The sequence below is a fragment of the Hyla sarda genome, chromosome 1 (genome assembly GCF_029499605.1).
Source record: "Hyla sarda isolate aHylSar1 chromosome 1, aHylSar1.hap1, whole genome shotgun sequence".
NCBI lineage: Eukaryota > Metazoa > Chordata > Amphibia > Anura > Hylidae > Hyla > Hyla sarda.
The window spans coordinates 173,808,011-173,835,122 of NC_079189.1; the positions used below are offsets into that span (position 1 = coordinate 173,808,011).

The following is a 27,112-nucleotide window of genomic DNA, read 5'->3' on the forward strand; positions in this document are numbered from 1 at the left end:
AAAGCAGTGCCAGAAACCGGGTCACCCTGGTGTCAGATTCCCTTTAAAATAAAAGTACTCGTACTTGGTATCGGTGAGTACTAGAATTAAAGGATCAGTACTCGTACTCGGTCTTAAAAAATTTTTGTATTGGGACATCCCTAATTTATTTAATGATAACCTATGCTGCATGATATAAGAGATAGGACATGGTCCTGCACGACAGGAGCGCATTGCCTGTATCACGAAGAGGCTACACCTCCCTCTAAAAAAATGTTACTGTATATGTACATGTGACTTTTAAAAGCCTTCCTGAGCACAGATTTGCACAGCAGGGCTTCCAAATACACTTGTAAACATGTTTTGGATGCATTGTGCATGGCAAATGTACTGGACGATGTTGTGATACATTGTTATTTACCTCCGCTGGCTGTTTGGTATACATAGCATAGTGCACCGCTGTATACTGTACGGTAGGCCAGACTACATCCAAAGCCATGGCTTGATATGCAGCATTCAAGCAATTCAAGATAATACCTCGGATTTTTTGCAGCTGATTCCACAGGGGATTTTTCTGATGGAAAAATCGATAGTGTGAACATAAACAAAGGATTTTTTTAAATCATCAGAATGGAAATAAGATGTTTAAACATAACTCCATTCTATTGATTAATTCTTGAAAGATTACTTTACATTTGACATTAAAAAGTCAGATTTGAAAGCAAATTGTTGCATGATATAATAAGATGCAAATTTCATGCAAATAAAAACAAATCCCATTTTACACAAAGTGTCGACTGTTTTTAATATAAGCTGTTGGAAACTAAGGATTAGTTTAAAGGTTTCATAAAGAAACTGAACCTTTTATGCCCACTTCGTGATAGTATACTTATATGCATTTCAAAGAGCTATTTAGTATATTGAATAAAGGGGTTAACTAAAATTAGAGATAAATGGCTGCTGCTTTAAAAAAATAAAATAAAAATAAAAAACCTTGTCATACCACTCTATTTGTTTTATCTGGTATTGCAGCTCAGCTCCCTTTAAAGGGGTACTCCACTGGCCAGCGTTCACCCCCTCCCATAGACTTGCATTGAGGGGGCGTGGTGTGACATCACGAGGGGGGCGTGGCTGACCCCCGCAGTGCGCACACAGCATTCGGAACTAAATGTTCCAATCGCTGGCCTGTGGAGTACCCCTTAAAGTGAATGGGGCTGAGGTGCAGGACCACACACAATCATAGAGGCAACCATATTTTTCTAATCTTATTAACACAGCATAGCATTTGTAAGTGGTAGCTATATATAGATTGTGCAGTTAAATTGTGTCTTTTTCTTCTTCAGAGCAGGTGAAGGGAGCCCATCTATGAGACGAGTAACCATGATAAGGGAGAAGGGAAGGAGGCAGGCAGTCCGTGGCCCAGCATTCATGTTTAACGACCGAGGACCAAATCTGACTGCGGAGGAAGAGCGTTTCTTAGATGCTGCAGAGTATGGGAACATTCCTGTGGTTAGAAAGATGCTGGAGGAGTCAAAAACACTGAATGTCAATTGTGTGGATTACATGGGACAAAATGCCCTCCAGTTGGCTGTAGGGAATGAACATTTAGAAGTGACTGAACTTTTGCTGAAGAAGGAGAACCTGGCACGAATTGGGGATGCCTTGCTGCTAGCAATTAGTAAAGGTTATGTTAGGATAGTTGAAGCCATTTTAAATCATTCTGCTTTTGCAGCAAGCAAAAGACTAACCCTTAGTCCGTGTGAGCAGGAGCTACAGGATGATGATTTCTATTCCTATGATGAAGATGGTACTAGGTTCTCCCCAGACATCACACCCATTATCCTCGCAGCCCACTGCCAAAAATATGAGGTTGTGCATATGCTATTAATAAAAGGAGCAAAGATAGAACGGCCACATGATTACTTCTGCAAGTGCAGTGACTGCATGGAAAAGCAAAAGCATGACTCTTTCAGCCACTCAAGATCCAGGATAAATGCCTACAAGGGACTGGCTAGTCCTGCTTACCTCTCGCTTTCCAGTGAAGATCCAGTCCACACAGCATTGGAGCTAAGCAACGAATTAGCCAAACTTGCCAATATTGAAAAGGAATTCAAGGTAAAACTTTTTAATGCATTTAACTTGTACACAATTGTGGAGATAATCTAAATCGTCTGGGGGAGATTTATCAAAACCTGTTAAGGCTTCATTCACACCTCGTTTTTTACATATGGGTGCCGGATCCGGCTGGGGGAGGGGAAAACCTGGTGCTCCTGTACCCCAGCCGGATCAGCCCGTGACTCCATTTACTTTAATGAGCCGACCGGAGTCAAACGGTGACTCCAGTCGGCTCAGTTTTGACCCGTATGCGGTTTCCTGACCGGACCTAAAACCGCAGTATACTACGGTTTTAGGTCCGGTCCAAAACCGGATACAGGTCAAAACTGAGCTGACCGGAGTCACTGTTTGACTCCAGTCGGCTCATTAAAGTAAATGGAGTCACGGGCTCATCCGGCTGGGGTACGGGAGCGCCCAATTTTCCCCTCCCCCAGCCGGATCCGGCACCCGCATGTAAAAAACGAGGTGTGAATGCAGCCTAAGAGAAAAGTTGCCCATAGCAACCAATCAGATTGCTTCTTTCATTTTTAAAGAGACCTCTGAATAATGAAAGAAGTAATCTTTCTATGGGCAACTTGGCAATTTTTCCTTTGCACAGGTTTTGATAAATCTCCCTCTCTGTGCCCAAAAGCTGTCTCAATTTGTTCCAAAAACTGGCTTGCTAAGCTTGCCACATTTTCATTTTGCTTTAGACATTTTATACAATTTAGATTTACTAGTTTTTTTGGGTGAAAAAATGCAGCGGCAACATTTTAGCTGCAAGTCAATAGGGATTTCGAAAATTCCATACCCATTTGGCGTTTTTTGTCTTTGGTGTTTTTTCACTGTTCTTTGGTGTTTTTCATTATTTTTTGACTCAGTGTGCGATTTTTTATATTGAAGCTATGGTGTGAGACTATGGCGATTTTTCACTAAAATCTTGTCCCTTGCTCTGGTTCCATATAGCCTGCTTTGTCCTTATTTCACCATGTCCCAGTTTTGTCCACATCTACCGAGTTCTGTGCCTATTTGCCTATATTCCTTGCTCGGTGCCTATCTCTCCTGCTCTGACTGTCCCTTCTCTTTTGCTCTGTCCCTTCTCATTGTGTTTGCTGTTGTTTCCTCATCTTCCCTCCACCCACTTTGTCTCAATCGCACCATGTCCTTTGCTCTGTTGCCATCTCTCCTGCTCTGACTGTCCCATCTCTTTTGCTTTGTCCCTTCTCATTGTGTTTGCTGTTGTTTCCTCATCTTCCCTCCACCCACTTTGTCTCAATCGCACCATGTCCTTTGCTCTGTTGCCATCTCTCCTGCTCTGACTGTCCCATCTCTTTTGCTTTGTCCCTACTCATTGTGTTTGCTGTTGTTTCCTCCTCTTCCCTCCACCCACTTTGTCTCATTGCACCATGTCCTTTGCTCTGTTGCCATCTCTCCTGCTCTCACTGTCCACATTTTTCCTGCTCTAGCCCTTAACTAGCTGAAACCAGGGGGGCATCATGACATGTTTTTGGGTCCTTGACCAGTGATGCAGAGTTTTGTTTTGTTTTATTGGTGAAAAAATGCACATTTTCATTGTGCTTTAGACACATTGGGAGGGGATTAATCAATCTATATAGAGTAATTTTAAGTGTATTTTCTTGCGCAATGATATTTTCTGCATTCTTTTTGTGCGTCTTTTTTGGTGGAACTTTTTCTAAAGATGTCACCCTTCGGGTGTACCGTAGAGCCATTTTTCCCGTAGACATCGATTTACTAACTGCATTATTTTTTTTTGGGACGCACAAAAAGAACGCAAGTCTCATTTTTTTGCGCAAATATACACCACCTCAGAGGACACGTACCAAAGTGTGTATTTTCACACAGTAAGGACTGCAACTCTCATCATGGACAGACTCTGCCCATGATAGGAGTTATAGTCCAGGGGCTGAGGTGCAGATCGCAGCAGGTCATTATCCAGAGACCCGCTGCGATCCGCATTTATTAACTGTAAAAGCCGGCGGTACATGCGGCTTCACTGCGCTGACACGACTTCTATATACAGCTGTTGTAATTCATAATCCCGGCAGCCGGGAGAGGAGAGCTCTGGTTGGTCAATAGCTATTCTCCAATCAGAGCTCCCCTCTCCCTGCAGGGATTATGAATCATTACAGTCTATATAGAAGCCGGTGGCAGCGCGATGTAGCCGCATGTACCACCGTTTTTTTTTATTTAAATGCGGATCGCAGCAGATCATTTTGGAGATCTGCTGCGATCCGCTTTACATCAGTGGCCCCCCAATTTAACCCGTTCCCGCAGAATGACATATATAAATGTCATGATGTGCAGGTAGTTCGCGCATCATGACATTTATATATGTCATGCAGTTAACCCGGCACGGGTTAACTGGCAGAAGTCCCGCTGTTATCACAACTTCTGCAAGCCCCCCCCCCCCAGGACATCTGTGGATGGTCCTGGTCAGCGATCATTGTGGTTGGTCCCTGTGGACCAATCACAGGGATTGCTGACTGTGGGGGGTTAAAGTTCAGATCCCCCACTCTTCCCGCCCCTAGAAGTCCGGCAGAGCGGGGGAAGAGGATCCCGGGAGCTGTGGGGGGGGGCTGCGGCACATACCTGCTGTGGGACCGGCGGGAACGGCAAGGACCGGGGACCGTCTAGAAGGCAGCTGCGGCAGGTAAGTGGAAGCAGCAGTGAAGATTGCTGTAAAGTGATATTCACTGCTGTTTCTAGGAGTTTCAAAACTACAACTCCCAGCATGCCCAGACAGCCTTTGGCTGTCTGGGCATGCTGGGAGTTGTAGCTTTGCAGCATCTGGAGGGCCGCAGTTTGGACACCACTGTGCAGTGGTCTCCAATCTGTGCTCTTCCAGATATTGCAAAACTACAACTCTCAGCATGCCCAGGCATGCTGGTAGCTTTAGTTCTGTAACATCTGGCTCTTCAGATGTTGCCGAACAACAACTTCCAGCATGCCTGGGCAGTCTGGGCATGCTTGAAGTTGAAGTTTTGTAACAGCTGGAGGCACACAGGTTGGGAAACACTGAGTTTCCCAACCAGTGTGCCTCCAGTTGTTGCAAAACTACAACTCCCAGCATGCTCAGACAACCGAAGGGCATGCTGGGAGTTGTAGTTTTGCAACAACTGGAGGAGAACAGTTGGGAGACCGCTAAGTAGTGGTGTCCAAACTGAAGCCCTCCAGATGTTGCAAAACTTCAACTCCAAGCATGCCCAGACTGCCCAGGCATGCTGGGAGTTGTAGTTAGGCAACATCTGAAGGGCCAGATGTTACAAAACTACAACTCCCAGCAAGTCTGGACTGCCTGGGCATGCCGGGAGTTGTAGTTTTGCAACAACTGGAGGCGCACTGGTTGGGAAACGTTGTCTGTTTCCTAACTCAGTGTTTCCCTACCTGTGTGCCTCCAGCTGTTGCAAAACTATAACTCCCAGCATGCACTGACAAACCATACATGCTGGGAGTTGTAGTTCGGCAACAGCTGGAGGTGCACGGGTTGGGAAACACTGAGTTAAGTAACAAACTCTCAGTGTTTTGCAACCAGTGTGCCTCCAGCTGTTGCTTAACTACAGCCCCTATGATGGGAGTTGTAGTTTAGCAACAATTGGAGGCTCCCTATTTAGGAACACGCTGCATTATGTGTGCTCTTCCCAGAGGAGAGCACAAGAAATGTACTAACCCATACTCCTTGTTTTTCTTTTCTTCTCATTTCAGATACGTGAATTCAGAGGACTACGTCGGATTCGGTGGACTGCGACGATGAATAGCGTTTTTTTTTTTATTTCAATAAAATGGTTAAAGAGGGCTGTGGGGGAGTGATTTTTTTTTTTTTATAAAAATTTTTTTCAATGTGTCCGTGTTTTTTATAATTGAATTTTGAGGGTTAGTAGTGGAAGCTGTCTTATAGACAGAATCCATTACTAAGCCAGGGCTTAGCATCAGCCCCAAAAACAGCTAACGCTAACCCCCAATTATTACCCCGGTACCGACCGCCACAGGGGTGCCTGGAAGAGCTGGTACCAACAGGCCTGGAGCGTCAAAATGGCGCTCCTGGGCCTAGGCGGTAACAAGCTGGCGTTATTTAGGCTTGAGAGGGCCAGTAACAATGGTCCTCGCCCACCCTGGTAACGTCAGGCTGTTGCTGCTTGGTCGGTATGTGGCTGATACTGAAAATAGGGGGAACCCTATGCGTTTTTTTTTTAATAAATAAAAAAAAGTGTGTGGTTCCCTAATTTTTTCAGTATCAGCCAGATACCAACCAAGCAGCAATAGCATGACGTTACCAGGGTGGGCGAGGACCATTGTTACTGGCCCTCCCCAGCCTAAATAGCACCAGCCTGTTACCGCCTAGGCCTAGGAGCACAATTTTTGACGATCCAGGCCTGTTGGTAGCGGCTCTTCCTGGAAACCCTGTGGCGGTGGGTACCGGGGTAATAATTGGGGGTTAGCCTTAGCTGTTTTGGGGGCTAACGCTAAGCCCCAGCTTAGTAATGGCTTCTGTCTACAAGATGGCTTCCACTACTAAGCCTGAAAATTCAATTATGAAAAATACAACACAATGAAAAAAAATGTTTATTTTAAAAAACACTCCCCCACAGCCCTCATTAACCCTTTTATTGACATAAAAAAAACGCTGTTCATCATCGCAATCCACAAAATCTGACATAGTCCTCCGCATTCACGTATCTAAATTTAAAAGAAAAAAAAATTTTGTACATTTTTTTTGTTTCCACACACCAGCAAAAATGCAATAAAAAAAACACAAGAAAAACTGACAAAACGCAGGAAAAAGCTGGAACAGTTTTTCTGGTGTTTTTTTATGATGCATTAAAAAACCTCAATGGAATCCTGGCCTCAAAGCAATAGAACAAAATCACTGTGTCCACTTTTCCTGTGAGGTAGAGAAGGAGTGTACGGTAGAGCGAGGGGGGGGGGGGGCTTCTATATTTGCACAAGATTTATCAAAGGAGTACAACAGCCTTAGTAAATTCTGAGCAAGAGTGTACCATAGACAAGAGTGTAAATGGATAGAACTGTGTCTACAATAGACATATAATGATGAATCCCCCCCATTTTATACAATTTAGCTTCACTGAGTTTTTTATGGTGAAAAAATTCAGTACCAACATTGTACCTGCAAGTCAATAGGACTTTATAAACCACCATACCCACTTTGCGTTTTTGTAATCTTTTATGCATTTTTTAAAATTTTTTCCACTGGTGTTTTTGAGTGTTTTTAGTTCAGTGTGCAATTTTCAAAATCAAAGCAGTTTAAGCCGTTTCTCTCCAATAAAAGTCTGTGGGAGAGGGAAAAAAACATAATTATAAATGCAATGTGGGTTTTGCATTGGCATTTTTACAACTTAAAAAAAAAAAAATTTAATTAAGAGTTAAAAAAAGGGTACTGACACAGGAACAGGAAAAACCATCAAAGGAGAAAAAACATTACATTTCCACGCAAAGGCAAAAAAAAAAAAAAGCCTAAAAGATGCAGGAAATTGCAGTGGCAGTTTTTCTGGTGTTTTTCTCATGTGTTTTTTTCTGAACAAAAAAAAAATGCTGGCAAAAAAGCATGTGGAAGCCTAGAAAAGAAATTAAGCGATTGTTATTATCTCCCTTTTATTATCAATCAATCAGATAATCATTGCTTACTAATAAATTTTCATTTTTATAAAAGAAAAATATGTTTTAATGTACAAATTAAATTTTTAAAGATCACACACATATATGACTTTGGGGAAAAGTGTATAATAATCCCTAAAGACACTTTATTGCCTGCCATTAGTGGTTGTTACCTTTGTAAATTGAGTATCTGTTAGGCTGGAATTCCACTGAGGACTTTTTTTTTTTTTCAAAAATGCTGTAAAAAACACCAATTTTCCCGCAAAGCGTTTTTTCAGCAAAAAAAACCCGCAGTGTCCAGATGTTAGCTGCAAGTCAGTAGTAAACTGCAAAATGCCAGATCCACTTGGCATTTTTCAGTTTGGCATTTCTTTTTAATCCTTTTGGCATTTTTCAGCAATTTTGGGCTCAGAGGCTGGTTTTTCAAAACGCCCAACAAAACCTAGTTTGGCATTTTTCACACAGAAATCGTGGCGTTTTCCTCCCATCAAAGTCCATAGGAGAGCAAAAACACCAAGAAAAACGCCATATTGGTTTTAACTTTGGCGTTTTTGCCGGCAGTTTTTATTCTTTTTTGGACTTTAGCAAACCAAAAAAGTGATGGAGATACCTTTTTTAATAAAATTTCGTAGGGTATCATTAAAAAAAACATAATAAAAAAGATACAGGAGTGATGGAAAAAATTGTATTTAACGAAATGTATCTTTTTAATAATGACATTTTTATTAATTTTTAAACGGATCAATTTATGTGGGCAGGCAGGGCACTAAAAATGAAGCTGACAATAATAAAAATGTAGTGTGTGTTTGTGTTTTTAACTTTTTTTTTTACATTTTTTAGGTAGTACCACTACTCCCAGCATGGAACACACTGTTCCATGATGGGAGTAGTAGTACCTGCATTAATTGACAGATCGCCCCTTTGCGATCCTCTTTTATAATAAATAGATGCGGCTGGCTGCTCTTCTATGGTCCCCTGCACTGACATATATATACACCTATTCATATTTCCCGCAGAGAGCTGTGATTGGCAAGATGGTTCCAGCCAATCACAACTCTCTGTGGGAAATATGAATAGGTGTATATATACGTCAGTGCAGGGGACCATAGAAGAGTGGCCGTCCGCATCTATACATTATACAGGAGGATCACAGCTGGTGTCAGGAGTTACACTTGCTGTGATCTGTCTATTAATGCAGGTACTACAGCTCCCAGCATGGAACAGAATGTGCTCCATGTTGGGAGCAGTAGTACCTGCAGTAAGAAACAGATCACAGCGGATGTCACCCCTCCTGACACCTGCTGCGATCATCCTGATGTGAATTTCGGGACTCAGCTGTGCTCATGGCTAAAGAGCTGGGAGAACAGCTGATGCTGAGCAGTAGATATACATTGTATATCTACTGCCCAGCTAGAACTTACAGTGAGCCTGCTGGGTCCGTGTAACTCCGCCCAATAGTGATGAGATCATCAGGGGGCGGAGCTTCAGATGGGAGCCAGACTAAGGCTCTGTTCATATTGTCCGTTTTGTATAATGTGAACAGACCCTTCTGGCAGTGTCCTCCAGGACAGGGAGACTCCAGCTGTTGCTAAACTCTGGGCATGCTGGGAGTTGTAGTTTTGCGCCAATTGGAGCCACCCTGTTTGGGAAGACATTGCATTATGGGCGCTCTCCCCAGTGGAGAGTGCCAAAAATGTCCTAACCAATTTTTTGTGTTTTTTTTTTCTTCTAATTTCAGATCAGTGTATGCAGAGGATTACGGCGGATTCAATGGATTACGGTGGATGAACTGTTTTTTTTCCTTTTAATGAAATGGTTAGCGAGGGTTGTGGGGGAGTGTTGTTTCAAATAAAATAATTTTTCAAATGTTTTGTGTTTTGTTTTTTTATTGAATTTTCAGGCTTAGTAGTGGAAGCCGGTCTTATTGACGGAATCCATTACTAAGCCAGGGCTTAGCTTTAGCCCCAAAAACAGCTAGAGCTAACCCTCAATTATTACCCCGGTACCCAACGCCACAGGGGTCTGGGAAGAGCTGGTACCAACAGGCCCGGAGCATCAAAAAATGGCGCTCCTGGGCCTAGGCGGTAACAGGCTGGTGTTATTTAGGCTGGGGAGGGCCAGTAACAATGTTACTGGTGCTCCCCAGCCTAAATAACGTCAGCATGTTACCGCCTAGGAGCGCCATTTTTGATGCTCCGGGCCTGTTGGTAACGGCTCTTCCCGGCACCCCTGTGGTGGTGGGTACCGGGGTAATAATTATGGGTTAGCGATAGCTGTTTTTGGGGCTAACGCTAAGCCCTGGCTTAGTAATGGATTCCGTCAATAAGACCGGCTTCCAGTACTAAGCCTGAAAATTCAATAAAAAAAAAAACGCATTGGAAAAAAAAATTATTTTTAAAAACACTCCCCCACAGCCCCACGTTAACCATTTTATTAAAAGAAAACAAATCCAGTTCATCTGCCGTAATCCATCAAATCCGCTGTAATCCTCTGCATACACGGATCTGAAACGAGAACTAAAAAAAAACACAAAAAATTGGTTAGGACATTTTTTGGCGCTCTCTGCTGGGGAGAGTGCTCATAATGCAATGTCTTCCCAAAAAGGGAGCCTTCAATTGGTGCAAAACTACAACTCCCAGCATGCCCAGACAGCCTTTGGCTGTCTGGACATGCTGGGAGTTTTAGTTTAGCAACAACTGGAGTCTCCCTGTCTGGGAAGACATTGCCAGAAGGGTCTGTTCACATTATACAAAATGGACAATGTGAACAGAGCTTCTGACTAATCAGCCTGGCTCCCGTTTTTTTTTTAGCTCTGCCCCTAATTACATCATCACTAGGGGGCAGGAACAGGGAGCGAGGAAGTTAAGTAGACCTCGTGTTCTGCATACATTATATACAGCTATCTATAGATTGTAAATTCTGTATACCGCCCAAAAGGGCTATAGGATCAGGGAGTCCTGTGAGTCTGGTGACAGGATTCCTGGCTCCTGTATAGTATACACAGGTACACTATGCACCCCTGTATACTATACAGCCTGGAGAGGTGAGTAGTGATGCTATACATCATTCCTCACCTCCTTAAATTCTGTGGACCGGGCACTCAGCATCCGACCCACAGAGTGGTACCCTGAAGACAGCGAGAAAACTGCCACGGGGACAAAACTGGCTGTTTCCACACACCAGGAAAAATGCCAGAAAAACTGCCAAAACGCAAGGAAAATCCGTGGCAGTTTTCCTGGCAGTTTTTCCTGGCGTTTTTGCTGGTGGGAAAAAACCTCAGGGAAATCCTAGCCTCAGACCAAGAAAGTAAGAAAAATGGTAGTAAAATATTTTTATACATTTGACACAGGAGCAAAACACATGAACTATGTAGGGATTTTTTTGTAGTTGGAAATTAATCTTGATTTTTTCCCCATAAATTATATATATAGTTGAGAAACCCAGCAGGACCAGTATTAAACCTATTCTGGGGAATGGTGTAAGTGAAGAATAATTGTATGGTGCTTTGTTTTCATTAAAGCGCTAATAGGACCATTAATTAAAATGTCCTAAATGGAAAACTAAAATGGTTTTCAAGCATATGGCACCATTTATCAAAGCAAAAATGATACCAGCTTGCATAACATATTGTGTGTGGCAATATATAGTGTTCTATTTCTCTTTGGTTGACACAAATTGTGGCATATAATATATTACATATTATTTTGTTTAACAGACTTTGTGGTGTTTTATTTTATTTTTTTCATTTGAGGAGTAGTATGATGATGTTAATTTAGTTTGGCACAAAGTCAGAAATTCTCACGAGAAATATTGTTAATAAAAAAAAAATTTTTGTCAAATATAATATGGACTTGTCTGACAACATGAAAACCCATGTGGCATAAGACATGAACAATAACATGTTACAGTACAAGGCATATAAGGATGGGTGATGACATTGTTTCAAAATATTTACTTGACTAATTTTAACTATATATTTAGCTATAATTTTTGCTTTAGTTTTAACTTTTAACTGGCTATTTTCTTATGAAAATATGTCAAATGTACACCATCACTTTTACAATTCCTTCTTGATCACCCAATAAAGTGACCTGTTGTCCGTATTTTATGTTGATGCTATGCCTTTCCCCCATTCCTAAGATAACTGTATTTGGTTGACTGCACTTTTGCCTCAATAGTCAGTTGGGTATAAACTTTATAAAAAAAAAATGGGTTTCAATCCCAGGCCCAGGGGTTGAGTCTGCCTGATTAAAGGAGATATCCAGTGGTGACTCAGTGGTGAACAACTTATCCCCTATCCTAAGGATAGGGGATAAGTTGCAGATCGCGGGGGGGGGGGGGTCCGACCGCTGGGGCCCCCTGCGATCTCCTGTACGGGGCCCCGACAGCCCGCGGGAAGGGGGCGTGTCGACCTCCGCACGAAGCGGCGGCCAACACGCCCCCTCAATACAACTCTATGGCAGAGCCGAAGCGCTGCCTTCGGCAATCTCCGGCTCTGCCATTGAGATGTATTGAGGGGGCGTGTCGGCCGCCGCTTCGTGCGGGGGTCGACACCCGCTATCTGGCCGGAGAGCCGGGGCCCTGTACAGAGAGATCGCAGGGGGCCCCAGCGGTCGGACCCCCCGCAATCTCAAACTTATCCCCTATCCTTAGGATAGGGGATAAGTTTTTCACCACTGGACTACCCCTTTAACGCACTCATGTTAACACCCCCTGATCCTTATTTATGTCCTTCTGCCTCTTATTCACACACCCTGGGCCTAGCATACCTGCCCCTTTCTTTTTAAATTAAGTATCCGCCCACCTGACTAAATGTGCAGAACATGAGTAGAGGAAGAGTGGAGTAGTTGCCCATAACAACCAATCAGATAGCTTTTTTCATTTTTTTAGAGGCTTTTTTTTTATATAAATGAAAGAAGAAAGCTATTTTATATTGTGTTCTTTACACTTTTTAAAAAAGCAAAGAATATAAAGGGAGCTCAGCTAAAAAAAAAAAAGAATACAATAATCCCAGGGTGCTAAAGGAGGCATATAAACCACTAAAAAGCAAACACCTCAAATACAAATAGCACACCTAAAAATTGTAATAATGAACAATAGCTTTATTATACAAAAAAATATTTCAAGGACAATTAAAAACACTTAAAGAGCCTGATTAATAGTTGGACAACCATTCCACTTGAGGGAGCTGCAAAGCACACCCTTTAGTGGGCACCCATCCAAAGTACAATGTGATAAATAGATACAAAACTTCTCCACAAGTACCTATGACCAAACTAAACTTTTAATATATTGTTCTATATGTTATTATAAGACACTTTGCTATTTACTTGCTGTTAAAATTCTCATCCTTTATATGATTTTAATGTGATTGAAAAAAAAAATGGCCACTAGGTGGCTCTGTTCTGTTCGCTGATGCAAGTCAAACAGTTAGTTTGGTCTCCACTTGGACTTGCAGAAGTCCAAACTCAGGAAGTGCATGCGGGGCATGGCGAGGCACAGCTATCGCAGGCTTCAGTGACATTGCGTCTGCTGGGGAACTCCCACTTTCTCCTGCCGGGAGCTCAGACAATGGGAGCAAGGGGAAAGATATGATACAGAGCTTTTTAAAGCTCTGAGTTTTTTTTTTTTTTTTATCCCTTAAGGACCCATTTTTTACCTTAATGACCAGGCTCTTTTTTATTTTTTTATTTGACATGTGTCTCTTTAAATGTTAATAACTTTGAAATGCTTTTTCTGAGATTCTTTCATCGACGCCATTGAGTGAGGGCTTATTTTTGGCAGGATGAGCTGTAGTTTTTATTGGTATCATCTTTACGATACGTGCTACCTTTTGATCTTTTTTATTCCGCTATTTGTACCAAAATTGGCAAATTTTGCACTTTTTTGTTGTTGTTTTTTTTTTACGGCGTTCATCATGTGGGAGAATTTACATTATAGTTTTATAGTACACATCATTACGGACGTGGTAATACCTATTATGCATATGATTTGTGTTTTTAAACTTTTTTGGTGATAATACAGGGCTTTTATTGGGAAAGGGGCATTTTTAAAATATTTTTTTTACACTTCATACTTTTATTGAAAACCTTTTATTTTTTACACTTTTTACAGGTTATACTATGCTGCAAAACATTTGTAATGCAGTACAGTATGACCTGATGAGCTGCACACACTACAGCCTATGTGATCCAGCCTCTGTCTGGACCTCACAGACTTCCGTAGCAGGCAGACAGGAGGTCATGATCTGACCTCCTGCTGCCATAGAAACCAACAGCGACTCACAATCGTATCCTGGTGCCTCCTGTTAACACCATATATGCGTGATCAGGATTGATCATGGCATCTATGGGGTTAATGCTGCCAGGACCAGTGGGATTGTGGCCCCGGCAGCTGCAGCGGGACTCCGGCTGTGATTGACAGCCGGGTTCCGCCGCCAATCTCCTGGGTTGCTAGCGGCAGTGCATGAGATCGCTAGAATGTATGCATACATCCCAGTGCAAAAGTGTCGGGAGGGGTATTAGGAGTAGGTAGGGAATATAATCTGAGTTACTTTTGAAAATATGGTTTGATGACAGGTACTCTTTAAATTAAAGACATTTTTTATTGTTTTATTTACACATTTTAACTCCTCACAGGATACTATTATGAACAACCATTGAATTCCATTAATCAGTTTTATTAAAGCATTGCTAGTACAGTCTGCCTAAGGAAGTCTGTATTGGCAGAGCCAGTGTGGATGCCACCGAGGCCTTCAGAAGGCCTCTGCTGGCCTTATTAACTGATTGACAACCTTGCAATTGCACTGAGGGATGCCGATCAGACTTTCCCAGAACCACCACCAGTGGTCATTTTTGCATTTAAATGCCAAGATCGTTATTGATCACAGCATTTAAAGGGTTAAAGGACAGATATCAGCATCATTATTGATGTCGTTCATTAACGATAAGTGCTTGCTGCTGATCACTCTAAAGCACACTCAGCACTTGAGCTCGCTGTATATTCTCAGAGCACACAAACAACATATATACAGTGGTGATCAAAAGTTTGGGCACCCCAGGTAAAAAATATGTATTAATGTGCATAAAGAAGTCAAGGAAAGATGGAAAAATCTCCAAAAGGCATCAAATTACAGATTAGACATTCTTATAATATGTCAACAAACATTAGATTTTATTTCCATCATTTACACTTTCAAAATAACAGAAAACAAAAAAATGGCGTCTACCAAAGTTTGGGCACCCTGCAGAGTTAATATCTTGTACTGCCCCCTTTGGCAAGTATCACAGCTTGTAAACGCTTTTTGTAGCCAGCCAAGAGTCTTTCAATTCTTGTTTGAGGTATCTTTGCCCATTCTTCCTTACAAAAGTCTTCCAGTTCTTTGAGATTTCTGTGCTGTCTGTCACGCACTGCTCTTTTAAGGTCTATCCATAGATTTTCAATTATGTTGAGGTCAGGATATTGTGAAGGCCATGACAAAACCTTCAGTTTATGCCTCGATGTAATCCCCCGTGGATTTCGAGGTGTGTTTAGGATCATTATCCATTTGTAGAAGCCATCCTCTCTTTAACTTCAGCTTTTTCACAGGTGGCATCAAGTTGGCCTCCAAAATTTGCTGACATTTTATTGAATCCATTTTTCCTTCTACTCGTGAGATGTTCCCTGTGCCACTGGCTGCAATACAGCCCCAAAGCATGATTGATCCACCCCCATGCTTAACCGTTGGACAGAGGTTCTTTTCATTGAATTCTGTTCCCCTTCTTCTCCAAACGTACCTTTGCTCATTCCAGCCAAAAAGTTAAATTTTAACCTCATCGGTCCACAGAACTTGTTTCCAAAATGCGTCAGGCTTGTCTATATGTTCATTTGCAAAGTTCAAACGCTGATTTTTGTGGTGAGGACGTAGAAGAGGTTTTCTTCTGATGACTCTTTCATGAAGACCATATTTGTACAAGTATCTCTTTGTAGTGGAATAGTGTACCACAACTCCAGTGACTGCCAGATCTTTCTGGAGGGATTGTGCAGTCAAACGTGGGTTTTGAATTGTTTTTCTCACAATCCAGCGATCTGTTCTGTCTGATATTTTTCTTGGTCTTCCAGATCTTGCTTTAACTTCCACTGTTCCTGATGACTACCATTTCTTAATTACATTCCGAACAGAGGATATTGACATCTGAAAACGTTTTGCTATCTTCTTATAGCCTTCTCCAGCTTTGTGAGTGTCAACTATTTTCAGTTTCAGATTTCTAGACAACTGCTTAGAAGAACCCATGGTGCTGATTGCTGGGGCAAGGTCAGATGAGTCTGTGCATTTAAAAGGTACCTTTCATCAAAAAAAACTTTTGATATATTATAGATTAATGTATGCCGAATAACTTTCCAATTGCATGTTATTAAAAAAATATGCTTCTTTCTATTTAATTTGCCACTTTGAAAAAATGACCACTAGAGGTCTCCCTACTAGTCCTGGCTGCAAGCCCTTTTTATAGATTTCAGGCTCATCTTGAAGTCCTAAATCTCAGACTGCAGCAGGGACACAGACAAGCTCAGCTGGCTCCACTGAATCTTCTCCTCTCTGTTTACAACTACATTTGCAGAGAGAAGAAAGATCAGAGCTCAGATAGTAAAATGAATGAGGGCATGCAGTAAGGCAGAGTCAGGAGTATTCCCTGCTGTGCTATGAGCACAGTGCTGGCTCCTGCCTGTCTGACAGGCAGGGAGCAGTGCTGAGCTTGTCTGTGTCCCGACCGCAGTCTGAGATTTAGGACTTCAGCATGAGTCTGAAATCTATAAAAAGGGCTTGCGGCCAGGACTGGTAGAGAGACCTCTAGTGGTCATTTTTTCAAAGTGGAAAATTAAATAGAAAGAAGCATATTTTTTAATAACATGCAATTGTAAAGTTATTCTGCATATGTTAATCTATGATCTATCAAAAGTTTTTTTGATGAAAGGTACCCTTTAACCCCTTAACGACGCAGGACGTATATTTACGTCCTGCGCCGGCTCCCGCGATATGAAGCGGGATTGCGCCGCTAATCAACGGCCGGGACCCGCGGCTAATACCACACATCGCCGATCGCGGCGATGTGCGGTATTAACCCTTTAGAAACTGCGGTCAAAGCTGACCGCCGCTTCTAAAGTGAAACTGAAAGTATCCCGGCTGCTCAGTCGAGCTGTTCGGGACCGCCGCGGTGAAATCGCGGCGTCCCGAACAGCTGATCGGACACCGGGAGGGCTCTTACCTGCCTCCTCGGTGTCCGATCGACGAATGACTGCTCCGTGCCTGAGATCCAGGCAGGAGCAGTCAAGCACCGATAATGCTGATCACAGGCGTGTTAATACACGCCTGTGATCAGGATGAGAGATCAGTGTGTGCAGTGTTATAGGTCCCTATGGGACCTATAACACTGCAAAAAAAAAGTTAAAAAAAAGTGTTAATAAAGGTCATTTAACCCCTTCCCTAATAAAAGTTTGAATCACCCCCCTTTTCCCATAAAAAAAATAAAACAGTGTAAAAAAAAATAAAAATAAACATATGTGGTATCACCGCGTGCGTAAATGTCCGACCTATAAAAATATATCATTAATTAAGCCGTACGGTCAATGGCGTACGCGCAAAAAAATTCCAAAGTCCAAAAAAGCGTATTTTGGTAACTTTTTATAACATTAAAAAATTAATAAAAAGTGATCAAAAAGTCAGATCAAAACAAAAATCATACCAATAAAAACTTCAGATCACGGCGCAAAAAACGAGTCCTCATACCGCCCTGTACGTGGAAAAATAAAAAAGTTATAGGGGTCAGAAGATGACATTTTTAAACGTATAAATTTTCCTGCATGTAGTTATGATTTTTTCCAGAAGTGCGACAAAATCAAACCTATATAAGTAGGGTATAATTTTAACCGAATGGACCTACAGAATAATGATAAGGTGTAATTTTTACCGAAATATGCACTGCGTAGAAACGGAAGCCCCCAAAAGTTACAAAATGGCGTTTTTTTTTCGATTTTGTCGCACAATGATTTTTTTTTCCGTTTCGCCGTGCATTTTTGGGTAAAATGACTAATGTCACTGCAAAGTAGAATTGGCGACGCAAAAAATAAGCCATAATATGGATTTTTAGGTGGAAAATTGAAAGGGTTATGATTTTTAAAAGGTAAGGAGGAAAAAACGAAAGTGCAAAAACGGAAAAACCCTGAGTCCTTAAGGGGTTAAAACCTTTGAGATTGACGTCACCTGGTCTTCCCAGATGATGATTGAGAACAATCCATGACACTGGCATGTCTCAACTTAGCAAACGGGGCAGTGCATGCTATAAATTCTGCAGGTTGCCCAAACTTTTGCAGCCGCCATTTTTTTGTTTTCTGTTATTTTGAAAGTGTAAATGATGGAAATAAAAGCTAACTATAAGAATGTCTAATCTGTAATTTGATGCCTTTTGGAGATTTTTCCATCTTTCCTTGGCTTCTTTATGCACATTAATAAAATTTTTTACCTGGGGTGCCCAAACTTTTATATATAAACGGGATGAGTATTTAACTCAGGGAGAGTTCCCCACTCCTGGTGTGACGGAGCTTTCAAGGGTCACTAAGCACTCCGCAGGCATTCTGGGTAGGGGAATATGCAAATCAGCTCATTACATCACCTTTTCAGGCGATGTTGCCTGATATCAGCTTAGCTCCAGTTACGGAATATAAAAAGCTATTCGGGATTAATGCCAAGCCAGAACTCTCTCTCCAGAAGGAAAGAGTACCCATCTGCAGACAGCTGTTTTGGGATACTTGCCCCTCGTCAGTACAGAGCCGGGTGAACTGGCTTGGCTGAGATGAGGGGCCTTAGACCAACTAAACGGGATGAGTATTTAACTCAGGGAGATATATATAAATAAAAGGTAGAAGCGGCACTCCGGCTTGTAGGTGAAATAATCACAAAATTTATTCATACATCTGTGCAGGCAACGTTTCGGCTCGACAATAGAGCCTTTCTCAAGCCATATATATATGTTGTACTCTCAGGAAGAGTTCACCACTCCTGGTGTGATGGATATATATATATATATATATATATATATATATATATATATATGTATATATATATATATATATGTTGTATGTTATCTATATTTTCAGATGACTTTACAGAATAAGCTGTCATGTAAGTGTTTATATGACTTGTATCTGGGATCTTTTACCAAACTCTATCTCTAATTGTCTTAGATTTTCTCTGAGCTCACCTGTAGAGTAGGCTCAGTAGTTGTTATACTGTATCATTCATACACAGCAAACACAGAAGAGGAGAGCCTGCTCTTTAGAGATGTAAAGATTTTGAAATTTTGGGGCCCCTTACATGACTCAAGACCTGGGCTCGACCTCCCGTGGCCCACCACCAGGTCTGCCCCCAGTGCTCGCCCGCTATTTTACCCTTCGTCTATGAAAAAAATATTTTAAAACACAGGACATGACAAACAAGAGCCCTTTAAAAGCAGTCCAAATAGAAGCAGCATCTCCAGTAATGATACACAGTAGCGATGGGTGCAGGCACACTAGAACCTCGGCTCTCCTGTTCTCCACAATGGAACAAATAGATACAGCACACCAATATACGTGGAAAAATGTGTGGTTTATTCCATGATGCAACAAACAACGTTTTGGTGACCTCACACCACCATTCTCAAGTGTGAGGTCACCAAAACATTGTCTGCTGTATCATGGAATAAACTACATATTTTTCCACGTATATTGGTGTGCTGCATCTATTTGTTCTACACTATTGTGGAGAACTGGAGAGCCGAGGTTCTTGTGTGCCTGCACCCATCGCTACTGTGTATCATTACTGGAGGTGCTGCTTCTATTTGGACTGTAGATTGATAGATAAATATGAGATAGATAATAGAGAGATAGATAGAGAGATAAATATGAGATAGATAGATAGAGAGATAGATATGAGATAGATAGATATGAGATAGATAGATATGAGATAGATAGAGAGATAGATAGATAGATAGATAGATAGATATGAGATAGATAGATAGATGGATAGATAGATATGAGATAGATAGATAGATATGAGATAGATAGATATGAGATAGATATAAGATAGATAGATATGAGATATATACACAAACACAGGGTAGGCAGCACAACCTCAGGAGTACAGCTGGAGTAAACAGGGGTGCAGGCGATGACTGTGGTCCCAGTCGCAGACCGTGTCCATCGATATATACTCCAAAGAAGTTGCAGCACACCCAGGTAGCATATAGTGCAAATTAATTGGGCTTCATTGCCCCATGTTATACAACGTTTCGATGGTATCACACCATCTTTGTCTAGCATCTTTAACAAAGATGGTGTGATACCATCGAAACTTTGTATAACATGGGGCAATAAAGCCCAATTAATTTGCACTATATGCTACCTGGGTGTGCTGCAACTTCTTTGGAGTATATATAGATAGATATGAGATAGATAGATAGATAGCAAGATAGATAGACATGAGATAGATAGATAGATATGAGATAGATAGATACATATGAGATAGATAGATAGATTAGATAGATATGAGATAGATAGATAGATAGATAGATATGAGATAGATAGATAGATAGATATGAGATAGATAGATACGGCCCCCAGCCAGTCCTGGCATCTAGTGAGTATAGGCCCTAAATAAATAAATAGATGTAAAAGTGTTTCCCAAATAGGATGTCTCAAGCTGTTGCAAAACCACAACTCCCAGCATGCTCACACAGCTAAAAGCATGCTGGGAGTTGTAGTTTTGCAACAGCTGGAGGCACCCTGGATGAGAAACAATGAGACTAAGTTAACTCCTTAACGACGCAGGACGTATATTTACGTCCTCCGCCGGCTCCTGGGATATGCCGCGGGGTCACGCGGTGTCCCGGCGTCATATCGGGTTGGTCCCGGCGTCTATCAACGGCCGGGACCCGCGGCTAATACTGGACATCACCGATCGCGGTGATGCCCTGTTTTAACCCTTCAGACGCGGCGATCAAAGCTGACCGCCGCATCTGAAGTGAAAGTATCCCGGCTGCTCAGTCGGGCTGTTCGGGACCGCCGTGGTGAAATCGTGGCATCCCGAACAGCTTACAGGACACCGGGAGGGCCCTTACCTGCCTCCACGGTGTCCGATCGACAAATGACTGCTCTGTGCCTGAGATCCAGGCAGGAGCAGTCAAGCGCCGATAACACTGATCACAGGCGTGTTAATACACGCCAGTGGTCAGCACGAGAGATCAGTGTGTGCAGTGTTATAGGTCCCTATGAGACCTATAACACTGAAAAAAAAAAGTGAAAAAAAAGGTTAATAAAGGTCATTTAACCCCTTCCCTAATAAAAGTTTGAATCACCCCCCTTTTCCCATAAAAAAAATAAAACAGTGTAAATAAAAAAAATTAACATATGTGGTATCGCCGCATGCGTAAATGTCCGAACTATAAAAATATATGTAAAAGAAAGAAGTGGAGTGGCTCTTGTTCTTACTACAACCAAAATAGACCTGGGCTGCCCAAACTGTACACCCCTACCCACGGTGTACCAATAATAGATTATTAAGCAGAAAGATTATTGGGGCTCAAGGTCAAGGATTTGAGGACACAGGTGTATATATAATAATTAATTGATTTATTCTAATATAATAAAAAGCTATACAGTGATACCAATAATACACAGGGCCCTTGTATAATTATGGTGATAACTGTAAATGGTTAAGCAAACAATATGTATATAAAAATTAATAATAATAATAATAATAATAATAATAATAATAATAAGACCACCTATAATGTAAATATAAATAAATAAGAAATAGTCTATAGCAGCAAATGGCAAAAAATCCAATATTCAGTTAATCCTGCAATGAAAACATCCAAAAAGATTGTCCAACAGTCATTAATGTAATCACTGGCAACTGTGCTGCTGTCACCTATAGCAACAGTGAGAGATACCACTCACAGCGTTCTGTGTGGTCTCATGTAAGTTCTAAATGACAGTCATCAGCCACTTTGTTTCAATATGGGTGACAAAAAATGAATGAATGGCACAAGAAGCAGCCGGCATGCATAGATAGTGGATCTTCAAACAGTTAATAGTTGTTACTAATTGTAGCCAGTTCCTGCAGCAAGCGATACTTGTGTAACATGAGATACTTTTATGCTCACCGCTCTGCTGGTTAAGACAGGGACAGGTTCACTGCTCTGACATCGATCTGTGTGAAGCAGGTATCAGGTTCTTTATGGGATGCTGCGATCTCCCCTGCAGTCTTTTTACTTTCACTTTGTTCAGATCGTCGGTGCCTCTCTCAGCAAGAGAGAACGTCGCCTGGAGACTCGGCCGACTCCTAGGTTGGCGGCATTTAGGTGGCGGTGGGTCCCAAATGTGGATGCTCCAGCGCTTCCACTGAAGGTGCCGGTCCGGTACTCGTGGCGATTGAGCGCGCGCATGGGACAGCGTGTCAACAGGAGATAAGGTGACAAAGTCTATACTTGGCAGGATGTATAAAATGATGGTCTGGGTGGTCAAATAATTCTAGCTGGACGCGTTTCAGCTGGACGCGTTCTCAGTATTTTCCTCAGCAGCAAATGAATATATTGATTTGCTGCTGAGGAAAATACTGAGAAAGTATTGAAACGCGTCCAGCTAGAATTATTTGACCACCCAGACCATCATTTTTTGTCACCCATATTGAAACAAAGTGGCTGATGACTGTCATTTAGAACTTACATGAGACCACACAGAACACTGTGAGTGGTATCTCTCACTGTTGCTATAGGTGACAGCAGCACAGTTGCCAGTGATTACATTAATGACTGTTGGACAATCTTTTTGGATGTTTTCATTGCAGGATTAACTGAATATTGGATTTTTTGCCATTTGCTGCTATAGACTATTTCTTATTTATTTCTATTTACATTGTAGGTGATCTTATTATTATTATTATTAATTTTTATATACATATTGTTTGCTTAACCATTTACAGTTATCACCATAATTACACAAGGGCCCGGTGTATTATTGGTATCACTGTATAGCTTTTTATTATATTAGAATAAATCAATTAATTATTATATATACACCTGTGTCCTCAAATCCTTGACCTTGAGCCCCAATAATCTTTCTGCTTAATAATCTATAAAAATATATAATTAATTAAACCACACGGTCAATGGCGTACGCGCAAAAAAAATTCCAAAGTCCAAAAAAGCTTATTTTTGGTCACTTTTTATACCATTAAAAAATGAATAAAAATTGATCAAAAAGTCCAATCAAAATAAAAATTGTACCGATAAAAACTTCAGATCAAGGCGCAAAAAATTAGCCCTCACACCACCCTGTACGTGGAAAAATAAAAAAGTTATAGGGGTCAGAAGAGGAAATTTTTAAACGTATAAATTTTCCTGCATGTAGTGATTTTTTCCACAAGTACGACAAAATCAAATCTATATAAGTAGGGTATCATTTTAACTGTATGGACCTACAGAATAATGATAAGGTGTCATTTTTACCGAAATATGCACTGCGTAGAAACGGAAGCCCCCAAAAGTTACAAAATGGCGTTTTTTCTTTTTGTCGCACAACGATTTTTTTTTCTGTTTCGCCGTGAATTTTTGGGTAAAATGACTAATGTCCCTGCAAAGTAGAATTGGTGATGCAATTTTTTTTAATTACATTATTTTATTTAAAAAATGGGAAATGGGGAGTGTTTCAAACTTTTATTAGGGGAGGCTTATTCACATTTATTAACTTTTTTATTTACACTTGTTACTTTTTTTTTGTCCCTATAGGTGGCTATGCCATGCATTCCTCTTATTGCATACACTGTTCAATGCTATGCTATAGCATCGATCAGTGTTATTGGTGCTCTGCTGCTCCAGCCTGCATGGCTGGCTGGGAGCAGCAGAGGACCGATCGCACAGCGAGAAGGCAGGTAAGGGCCCTTCTCAGCTGATCAGGACTGAGCTGCTGGGATCTTTTCACTTTCATGTTAGATGCCACAATCAACTTTGATCGCGGCATCTAAAGGGTTAATGCCAGGCATGCTCGTGAGCATGTTTTAAACCCTGGTAACGGGACCAGGGCATACAGGTACGCCCTGCATCCTTAAGGACCCGGACGCAAAGGCATACCTGTATGCTCTGCGTCCTTAACAGGTTAAATTGTACCTGTCATATCACAGAAAATGTGACCTGCCCAAAATTTATCAAATGCTCTTTGACCATTTAATAAATTTGGTGCTCCTACACATCTCCAGCACGCAAAAAAAGGTGTAAAAAAAAAAATGCTTCACCTACACCTACAATGATAAATGTGGGCCAGAGTGTTAGTCACAATCTCACTTATTGGACTTTTTTCCAGCCTGTGCTTCAGCAGGAACAAAGATGATGGATCTTTTTTTTATAAGCCATGATTTCTATAAAAAGGAGATATACATTGTTATGAAGTATATTAGAAAGGTAAAGATTTTGTAAGGATATACAACATATTAAAGTGTTTGAATCTGACAGTGCCCATTTAACTATTTAAAAAATAAGTAAATGTATAACAGTAAAGTTTTCCAGTACTGGATAGAAGTTGTCTGCAATTTTACAGCAGGACAGTAATATAAGTAAAGAATGTAAACATTTCTAAATGCCCCCTATTAAATATGAGAAAAGAATGTTCAATTTACCTGAGTACTTTCCATCGTGAGAGTAAAGTGGTCTGTGTTCTCCTAGCTAGCAATGTCTACAGACTACAAAAAAAGGAATGTGTAGCTCACTTAGAATTGCAAAAAGGATGTACCTGAGGTTAACGGTGTTGCCTTCACCCAAGAAAGGCCAAAATGTATGGAGGTAATGGAAATAAACTAAACCAGTTCTCAAAGGTACATTGGGAGAAGGAAAAGATGAGAGGAAGTAGGATCCAGATAAAGACAATTTATTATATGATGCATAAAATAGAATTTAAATTTAGTGAACCTCCTGTTGCCTTAGCAGGGCCCTTGCATCAGGCGGAGGGGTTAAAATGGTAAATACACAATAGTAGTGAATAAAATTAGAAATATATAATAATATAAAATATATGTAAAAGCAGTCTGGAATGGGTATACAAACTGAGAAGAAAATGGCTGGATGGTATAAAATAGAATAAACAGGTTGCGCTAGATGTTATGATAGTTCGTTGGTGACATAGTGCAAAGGTCAAATAATATAGAAATGTTCAACAGTGATATTTCGTTGGTGGTATAGTGGGATATTAAAGATTCATTGGTAGCGCAGTGCAACAGTTTAACAATTAGGATTCTGAGGTAGAGGTATTGTATCAGGCACAAATTCCGTTCTTATCATGTACGTTAGTGGTATAGGAGGATGCAGGGTTGGTGCATGGCACCACTCACCGATCGTTGGGGTGTAGGAGAATCCAAAGTCCAAGCTGGCACGGAGGTGTCCGGCACTTATAGTTGATACCCGTCTGCATGGTGCTGTAGGGTCTCGGTCTCCAAGTATGTTCAGCGGTGCACAGCTGGCACAGGACAGCGTCCGGCCTTAGGGTAGGTAAATGGTGTGGAGATAAGGATGAGTCCTGAGCTGGTACGGGTGTGGATACCGGCGTCCTTGTGTCGATGATGCGCTAGGAGCGCGCGTGCAGCGGTGGTCCCAAAATAAGGGGCATCCAGCTGTTGCAAGTGTCCAAAAGGAGTTCTCCAGTTGGTATAAAGGTAAGGGTGAATAGGTAATGATGCTAGACGCGTTTCAAGGCCGCAGGCCTTTTCTTCAGTAGCAGGATGATAAAGCATTATTATCCTGCTACTGAGGAAAAGACCTGCTGCCTTGAAACGCGTCTAGCATCATTATCTATTCACCCTTACCTTTATACCAACTGGAGAACCTCTTTTGCACAATTGCAACAGCTGAATGCCCCTTATTTCGGGACCACCGCTGCACGTGCGCTCCTAGCGCATCACCGACACGAGGATGCCGGTATCCACTCCCGTACCAGCTCAGGATTCATCCTTATCTCCACACCATTCACCACGGCGATGACGCTGTCCTGTCGTGCACTGCTGAACATACTTGGAGACCGAGACCCTGCAGCACTATGCAGACGGGTATCAACTATAAGTGCCGGATGCCTCCGTGCCAGCCCGGACTTCGGATTCTCCTACACCCCAACGGTCGGTGAGTGGTGCCATGCACCAACCTTGCATCCTCCTATACCACTAACGTACATGATAAGAACGGAATTTGTGCCTTATACAATACCTCTACCTCAGAATCCTAATTGTTAAACTGTTGCACTGCGCTACCAATGAATTTTTAATATAGCTACTGTGCACTATACCACCAACGAAATATCACTGCTGAACATTTCTTTATTATCTGAACTTTGCACTATGTCACCACGAACTACCATAACATCTAGCGCAACCTATTTTATTCTATTTTATACCATCCAGCCGTTTTCTTCTCAGTTGGTATTCCCATTCCAGACTGTTTTTACATATATTTTATATTATTATACTATTGTGTATTTACCATTGTAACCCCTCCGCCTGATGCAAGGGCCCTGCTAAGGCGACAGGAGGTTCGCTTAATTTTAATTCTATTTTATGCATCATATAATAAATTGTCTTTATCTGGATCCTACTTCCTCTCATCTTTTCCTTCTCCCAATGTACCTTTGAGGACTGGTTTACTTTATTTCCAATGTCTGCAGACTACTTGTTTCCTCCACTCACATGAAGCTGCTTACTTAAGCACTACTGCGGCTTCCTTTTATCTACTGGGTCCATACTTGTGCTGCACCATGCCAGTTTATAAAATGTTTGTAGAGGTAAAACTTTTCCTTCTAATTTGCAAGCCTCACTTCAGTATGCTAAAAACTGCAGCACACCCCATATAAACGTTTAATACATGATGAGAAAACTTCCCAGCTTCAAAGGGTTTTATAGTACTTATTTATTCCAATATTATCATTTGTCGTGTTCTTTTCCCTGACCCATATTCCATGTGGTTTTCTTTATTCTTTATAAACTATTTGATGAAAGCACAGAGTGAACTCAGAAAAGTTTCCTGTGGCTTAGTATGGTAAGGAGAATATGTTTCTGCCTGCATCCCTTGTTCTTCTAGTATTCTTTCATTTCAAAAAGTTGGTTTTGTGCTTTTCATTAATGCCTTTGTTTCCACAATGTCCCTGTTCATTCTATGATTTCTGAATACAGTTGTGCTATCCTATTTTTTATTTTTTTTTAATACTAGACTGATATCTAACTGTATTCGGAAACGTGCACAACTTGCATGTGTATACTTCTGCCTTTGTCTTCCATTGTTCAACAATTCAGTATCAAGAAAAAAAAAAATTAAGGCTGGGTTTCCATATGGCAGTTGTTTATTTATTTATTTTTTTTTTTTTT

General features: G+C 41.3%; 1 protein-coding gene across 3 annotated transcripts in view; it reads left to right on the forward strand.

The window, feature by feature from the left end:
* The window catches only part of TRPC3 (transient receptor potential cation channel subfamily C member 3), a 260,568-nt gene that overhangs the window by 61,066 nt on the left and 172,390 nt on the right, over window positions 1-27,112 (forward strand). For 2 of the 3 annotated variants that reach the window (XM_056564160.1, XM_056564165.1), the window contains exon 2: window positions 1,323-2,094. In XM_056564160.1, the coding sequence (XP_056420135.1) occupies window positions 1,323-2,094 (772 nt within the window). The remainder of the gene's footprint in view (window positions 1-1,322; window positions 2,095-27,112) is intronic. The other variant, XM_056564176.1, reaches the window with a different exon arrangement.